Here is an 8,413-nt window from a genome sequence, read left to right on the forward strand (position 1 = left end):
GTTTGTCGCCCCCCAGCGAAAACCACAGAGGGCAGCAGGCGTTTTCTCTGCCACCTGTGCCCTGTAAAACCGAAGCCAAATCTGGTCGATCACCTGACGGTGAAGGCACCAGTCTGCCGCTTGAGGGTTGCCCCTCGACAGAAGGTCGGCTCCGTAATTGAGACGGCCTGGTATATGCACTGCCATGAGAGAGCGAATGCGCTTCGCTGCCCACAGGAGCAGTCGGCTCGCCCAATGATGAAGCGCAGGGGAGCGCACCCCTCCTTGGCGATTTATGTAGGCCATGGTGGACATGTTGTCTGTTTTGACGAGAACGTTACGCCTGCCCAGAATGTGGGAATGAAGTGTCGAAGCGCTAGGAACACCGTTGATGACCAGGGCCCGTTCACAGAATATCCTTCGCATATAGCACCCCAGCCTGTAGTGGAGGCGTCTGTGGTGACGATAACGCAGCTCACTACTGCATCGAGCGGAGCCACTTCCGAAATGTGGGGATCGCCATACGGCCAAGGCCTGCCAGCATCTGCGATCCACCGTGATCAAGCGAAACTTGTCTCTGGCGGAGTGAACATTTTGAACTTCAGCGGCATGAGAGACTTGTTCAGTTCAGTTCTAATTCTGTTCAGCTATAATTGTTCAGATCTAATATAGGGCGATAATTCCCGTCCTTTTTGGGGACGAGGAAATATTTGCTGTAATGTCCCGAGTTTGCATTCTCTGGCGACACTACGCTTATAGCCCTTTTCACAAGTAACGCATCTATCTCCTGTTGAAGGAAATGTGCGCAATCTCGCGGCACCCGTGATTGAATTACAATCGTGAACCTGGGCGGAGGCCTGGCGAACTGAAGAGTGTAACCCTTTGAAATAGTTTTCAGCACCCAGGGCGAGACTGCGCAAGCACGCCAGCTCAAAACGCAGTCTGCCAGCCTCGGGCTTATATTGAATTTGTCGGCTACTAAGCCGCTCATCACCAATCTGTCTAAACCTTGATCTGACCCCACTCCTAGAGAGGAGGGTGAGATCTGGGGTTTCCCCCTCTTGGTTTGAATAAAAAATTGGTTTTGCGAATGCAACGGGTGCATCGCGGGAGGGGAAAAGCAAGCTTGTCTTGTGTCTGCGCCTAACGGGACAGTGTTGAGAACATGGGAATGTAGTGCTTGTGGGGGGGGAAGACCAAGCCGGCTCGCAGCCCTCACCGCTACCTCGTGTAGCTGGTGACCCAGGTTCCGGGAGAGTGCCGTGGGCTTCGTAGCCCTCGGCGCGTCACCCATCACCATGTCTGTTTCCTCGTCCGAGTCGACCTCGAACGAATCATCTAACAGACTCTCTCCACCAGCGTCGACGTCCAACTCGTCGAGCTGGACGTCGAGCTCAGACAGCGGCTCGGCGGCCTCCGCAGTCACCGCGACTGGGGCCACTGAGCGCGCTGGAGAAGAGCAGGAGGACCCAGCGGCTACCCGAAGGAAACCACCAGGTCCACTGCTGCTTCCAGGGCGAGGGACACCACCCCAGACGGCGCAGGCTTCGCCCCCGGATGCAGGTCCTCTCTCTACCATAGAGAGAGGCGCTTCGTGACTCGTCCGGAGGGATATCTCCGGACAACGCCGCCTCAGCGTGCCCCCTGCCGAGGCACAGCGTACAGCGGCGATGCCGGTCACCCTTCTCCTTGGCATGACCACAGTCAGGATAGACTCTGGACATCTTGAATCTGCAAAAGAGACACAATTAGCAAGAGCTAGTCAACGTAGCACGTTTTAAGCAACAGTGAACTAGCAAGTCGAAGACGAGCGTGGACACCAGCTGGACCGCAACTTGCTTAAGCGTAAAATATCCTTGCAGCACTCAGAGCTAGTAAGGAAAAATCCAACTCACCAACTCCAAAGAGTAATAACTAGACGTAACGCAAAGCGTTACAAAATATGACCGACCGAACTGTTCAGTAGGTTTTAACACAGAATGAGTCATGGTTGACAGTGTGTTTTTATGTGTTTTGTGTGTGTACATTGGTTTGTGTTTCATTTTTATGTATTAAAGGAATTATTTGTGATAGATTTTGATGATTTGGTAATGTAATGTTTTGTGTACTACTTTTTTGTGGATTGTTTTGGTATATCTTTCTTTTGCAATGTAGTTTGTTAAAACAGGTCACATAAAGAGGTGTGGAAACAAAGTGAAGTTTCCAACCACCAACAGGTGGCGTTATAGGTGATATCAGTCAGGCATATGTACGGGTTCGGGCCAGCATCCACCCTAAGACATTTTCTCTGGATCAAACAATGTTCGCAAGAGTTATAAGAGACTTTGTGTTTTGTGGCAAGCACTGGCAAGTTGGCAAAGTTTGAGGGTCTGCCACACCCACACCTTCCGACTAATGAGAAAATCCAATATAACTTTTAGTCGCCCATGGCTGAAGAGTAACCTGACCACATTTCAAGGCGTTACAATTAAATTTGTCGGAGGAGTTCGATCAGATGCGAGGTGTGCAAACGCCGTCAAAACGCATCTTCCACTCAAAATGGCCAATTTCCTGTGGACCTGCCACCATGGCGTCGAGAGACTTTTTGATGCGTCCAAGCATGATGAAGCGGTGGGCGAATTACGTCAAGCTACGCCAAAATAACCCCAATGCACAGGGTTTTTTGCAATGTTCTAGGGGGCGCTACAGAGCCATTTTGCTCCATCCATGGACAAAAACTCTACCGAAGATGGACGGTTACAGGCTTGATGTCCCTGGCAAATTTGGTAATTTTTCAAGCACTTTGACATATATGCGATTGAGTTATAAGAGACTTTGTGTTTTGTGGCAAGCACTAACAAGTTGGCAAAGTTTGAGGGTCTGCCACGCCCACACCTTCCGACTAATGAGAAAATCCAATATAACTTTTAGTCGCCCATGGCTGAAGAGTAGCCGGACCACACTTCAAGGCGTTACCATTAAAGCTGTCGGAGGAGTTCGATCAGATGCGAGGTGTGCAAACGCCGTCAAAACGCATCTTCCACTCAAAATGGCCGACTTCCTGTAGACCTGCCACCATGGCTCAAGAGACTTTTTGGTGCGTCCAAGCATCATCAGGGCGTGTACCGAATTCCGTCAAGCTAAGCCAAAATAACCCCAATGCGCAGGGGTTTTTGCAATGTTCTAGGGGGCGCTACAGAGCCATTTTGCTTCATCCATGGACAAAAACTCTACCGAAGATGAACGGTTACATGCTTGATGTCCCTGGCAAATTTGGTAATTTTCCGAGCACTTTGACATATATTCGATTAAAACACCTCATTTTTGCTTTTAAATTTTAATCTAGGTGGCGCTATACATGTAATGACTGGTTATGGTATGGGTTGACATTGCCCCTTGACACAAACATACAAGAACAATTTGGCCCTACGGTTCTCGGGATATTCGAAGAAAACTGTGTCACGCCACCTACAGGCCAGTTGGTGTATAATCATATAAATCAATTTATTGCATGCCCCCCCGTGAACGGAATTCCACGAAACTTAACGTGCAGTCAGAAGGTGTGATAATGATCCCACACCTCCGATTTCGTGCAGTTTTGACCTTGTCAACTTACAATTAAAATGTTTTACAACACTCCATTTTTGCTTTTTCATTTGTAACTAGGTGGCGCTATACATGAAATAAGTGGTAGTGGAATGGTTGACGTGGCCTCTTAAGATCGCTAAAGGTATGCTAGCAGCTAAAACTAACGAAATCTCTTGAAATGTGCTGACTTTGACATTATGACAAACTAGTGACTCAACGACTGTCCTAACACAGTCAACAACATCAAGCAAGTGCAACACAAGACTAAGCAAGACGGCAAATAAGCTACTTACTAGATCGGCAGAAGGTAAGCAAGTCAGGTCGGCGGGCTGCGGCAGGCAAAACTACATAACGCAGTTATATGCCAATCGACCCTGCTATGCCAATGGCACTGACGCGATTCTCCATATTAAATGTCATTGTAGCGCCCCAATTTTTTTTAAGCTGTTATTTTAAGGTTAAACTGCTTATCCTAACCCTAATCCTGAAGCATAATTGTTGCATATTGTACCTTTAATATTAGGATATTATGAATAGCTTAAAATGTCCAAAGTTGAGACTGTCTGTTAACTGCATAACTCCTCTTTAATGACTCTTTCTTTCTGTTACTGTATTACATGTACAAGTTTTTCACCTACCTACTCCAAGGAGAAGATATACTAACGCCAGGACAAAAGCACAAATCAGTGTTGACCTGGACATGGTCTCCCTCAGTGAGGAGAAAGCAGTGTGTGAAGGTCGTTATCACTCAGTGCAACAGACCAATCAAGAAAATAAGAAGATACAGTGTCATATATTTCCAGGCAAACTGCTATATCAAATAAGTTAAACGGCAGAGCAATGTACCAATCACAAGCGCTGTCTGTTGATGAACAAAGATAAGGCAGCACTAGAAAACACAGTGTCTTTACAAGTTCATGACATCAAATAAAATTCATGAAATATACTCAAATCCAACCTGATGTCCCTAGATATGCCTCTGGATCTTACCCAGATACTAATGACTGTTGATGAACCTGGCCTTCCTATTGGATATTTCTGTTCAGCCATAATTGAAAGAGGTGGAAAACATTTCTGCACTGCAGTTGGTTTTCCTGTAGTCCGAGTACATGGGTCAGCATACATTGGTATATCAATCAGCGCATTTGAAATATGAAGATTGCTGTCATCTGTTTTTGGATAACATGTGTCAAGTGCACAGGAATTCAATGTAAGTAGTGACACCCTTAAAACATTACCCTAAACGTTATTGTTGACATAATAAGGCAATGTAGTCCGGCAGTCATTATAAAAATACAAAAAAATGTAAATGCCACAAACATTCATTGGAACATTCTGAGGAGCCATATAATAAACACAATTATTATATATGTTCCAAAAAAATGTCCGGACTTTACATTATCCCTTACATAGTTGTCACATCAAAACATTGTCTGTAGTTCGCGTGCAATGAGGATCTGAAGAGAGAAGTTGTTTTTCATTCTGTTTGATAGTTTTTGATAAACCATTATTCTGGGTAATTCTGGTCAAATCTGAACTATCCACCAAAATGGGTTCTTATAGAGGTCCAGCAGATGTATTGACCATTAAATTATAATTCAGCAATAAACAGTTTTTACAATAGCCTGTTCCCACAATCATGGAATGAGTTTAAAGGCTCAGTATATTACCATTAGTTGTTATTAAACCACATAATATTTTTGATGATTAAATTAAAGTGAACAAAAGGCAGAAAAGAATACAACATGAAATCCTTTAAGAATATGACGTGGTTTTACACATTCTGAGATGTAGAAATAGTGACGGAGTAGGCCATTTGAACTGAGGCCTAAGGAGGCCTATTGTATTTCGATGTGCAAATACTTAAACCTAAAACCGGCATTTAAAGGTAATGCCATGGCCTATACTGTAGCTCTATAGCCCACATGCACACAGATAATGTATACATTGTGTTTTTCTTTTGTGCTCCAGTTGTGTATCAAGATGCTGTCAACGACATATACTGTGACAAAAACCAGGAATACTTTTCAGCAGATCTGGATGGGAATCAGGTATTGTATGTGGACTTTGAGAACAAGACAGTTGTCATCACAATACCAAGTGTTGTAGACCCCATATCCTGGGATAAATTATATGGACTGATATATTCATACGCTTACAATGAAATGAAGGAATTTCAGGATGCCATGGAATATATTGCAGGACAACTTGGTTATCCTCCTGGGTCTCGTTTCCCGATAACGACGTATCTTAACGTTCTACATGGATTTTGGCGACATAGTAGACTCAGTAATACTTTCTATTTACGAGCGTTTCAAACATCATCTTAAAGTCAGGTGCACGAGCGCCACGTGCACGAGTTCTTAAGTATCTCTTAGGGTGGAGGTCGCCTGTTCATCGATGTCAGACGAGTCGATTTTCTCACTTGTGTATACATGGGTTTCTCGGCTACGTCATGGTTGCGTGCGCAATCTCGCGGTGGAGGAAGGCAACATGACAGGGAGTTGTTGTGTGGTGAACTGCTCTAACAGAGTTGGTAAGATGTTCAGTATACCTAGGAGGAAGCATCCGTTTGCCAGGAAAAATAAAATATCAAATCAAATCAAATATAGAAAAAGGCTCAACAATGTACAAGGTTACGTTTGGGAATATGTTGAGGATGTGTGCAAGCATTCATGGCAACAGAATAGGGAACGGTAGGCTAAATAAGTAATAAACAATACATTTAAACTGGGCTTTCTGTATTCATTTGTATTAGGGTAGATGGCTTTCTGCCGCGGATTTGCGCGCGCAGCCTTCAATGTTTGTATACAAGAAACCCATGTATAGGCTCATGAATGAAGTTCCAATATAACAAGTGTCGACATAAGAACAATACCTCAATAAATATATATAGGCTGGCGGGTGCCACCCGCTTGATTGATTTCCAGCCCGGCTCAATGACATGTCAATTTCCTAATATTGCAGCCTAACTACACAGTCAGAAAAGCCATCTCCTTAGTTCAATAACATATTATTTTGTATAATCTTTATTTTCAAATACTTAATATTCTTTATTTCTATTTTGATGGGAATAGGCAGGTGAAACAATGACATTCTCATGATGTGCTATACACAGAAACATCCTTTGGATTTCTTCTATAATAGGCCGAACGACGCCCCTGGTGGATTGCATCGCTAAGTGTGAAGTTACTACTGGATTGCATCGCTAAGTGTGAAGTTACTACTGGTCCTGAGCACACGTAGAATTCTTCTCAACGAAAGATAAACTTAAGCTAAGTGCCGCGTCGGGAAACCGCTCTGCAACGTAGAATCCCTCTTACGACCGATTTCAAGTCCTTTTTAAGGCTAAGTGCACGTTCGGGAAACGAGGCCCAGAGGCCAAAGGTAAAATGCAGCTTTTTAAAAATAAGTTTTACTTTGAATTGAAAAGTTTGTACTCTTAACACTGCAGTGAGTATTGTTAACTTTTGACATGTTTCTAATGCCGATTGATATTGTTTTTTTTTATTCTTTTTTTAACAAGGCCAAAGTGAATGCTAAATTGTGTTCTTTTTTAAGAATAAAGTGAAATAATTGTTTAATTGCAGAACCCCCGGTATGTGTCATGTATGTCCGTGATGAGGTGCGTTTGGGTTCTGAGAACACCCTCATTTGCTACGTCACTGGGTTCTACCCTCCTCGACTCACGGTGAAGTGGACCAGGAACAACAACAACGTGACACAGGAAGTGAGCTCAAGCCAAATCCACATAAACAACGATGTCACATTCAACCAGTTCTCCACCCTGAAGTTCACCCCTCAGGAGGGGGACATCTACACCTGCACTGTGGAGCACTCGGCACTGGAGGGGCCCTTGACAAGATACTGGGGTGAGACGCTACAGCAAATAAACTGTGTGACTCATTCCCCATTAACCTGGATATATTATATACAACAAAAGGCTTTGCAATCAGTTATGAGCCTCTCAACAATTAATCTTGGACAAGTAATGAAGGTCTTCAAATCTGCAACACCGGTGTAACCATCATACACATATCGTGGCATCATGTAACATGCGTGTGTGTGTGTGTGTGTGTGTGTGTGTGTGTGTATGTGTGTATGTGTTTGTGTGTGTGTGTAACGGAGGTAAAGTTCCCCTCGCTGTTTCACTCTCTGCGTTGTGTTTAAAGAAGGACGCATCCACCGACCTGATATGCAAACTTTTATTGCGGCTTCCTGATAAATGAAATGAAGAAAATAAAAGCATTCAGATAGAAGCTAGCCAGTCGCTCAGCTCCTGTACATCAGGCAAACCACGTAAATTACTATGTACAAAACTAGCTCAATCATATTGCCACATGTAGGCTAATAACCTCGTTAGCCTGTGTTTTTAGACGTCAACCTACCTCTGTCATATACTTCCAGGAAAAGATATAGAGGAAAGGAAGAACACAGGGATATCTATTTCATCACACCCACTTCAAAACATTGTTTCCAAACAAACTTAGGAACCAATAATCTGCTTCTTGAATGTGCCACAAAATTAACCCATGAAGGGAGGTAAATTCAGGGAAGCATAATTGACCCTGTTACACTCACTCCCACTGACTTCACTGAATTGACATCAATCCAACCAAATAAAAACTAAAAAAAAAAAAAAATGCAGAGAAAGTGTAACCCATAATAAGGACCGAAGGTCAACCAGCATCAGAGTGCTGTCCGTTAACGGACTAGAAGAGGAAGGGAGCCAGCTAGAGGGGTTAACTAGGCCCTAACTCATCTTAAGAAAAGGTGCCATATACACCTTGCTAATGAGGGGTACAACTACCTACAACCATAGCCTAATATAAAAAGGCAGAATATAACAATCTCTCCCCACAAGGGG

At 43.9% G+C, this 8,413-nt stretch overlaps 1 protein-coding gene across 1 annotated transcript; it reads left to right on the forward strand.

Annotated features, from left to right (window-relative positions):
* Nucleotides 1-4,698: 4,698 nt before the first annotated feature.
* Nucleotides 4,699-7,768, forward strand: LOC308376380 (H-2 class II histocompatibility antigen, I-E alpha chain-like; the record flags this gene model as incomplete). Its single annotated transcript, XM_080852674.1, has 4 exons — nucleotides 4,699-4,756; nucleotides 5,518-5,775; nucleotides 7,137-7,418; nucleotides 7,719-7,768. The coding sequence occupies 4 exons, from the start codon at nucleotides 4,699-4,701 to the stop codon at nucleotides 7,766-7,768; spliced, it is 648 nt and encodes a 215-aa protein (XP_080708800.1).
* Nucleotides 7,769-8,413: the final 645 nt, after the last annotated feature.

The sequence above is a fragment of the Sprattus sprattus genome, assembly GCF_963457725.1.
Source record: "Sprattus sprattus genome assembly, chromosome: 15".
NCBI classification, from domain to species: domain Eukaryota; kingdom Metazoa; phylum Chordata; class Actinopteri; order Clupeiformes; family Clupeidae; genus Sprattus; species Sprattus sprattus.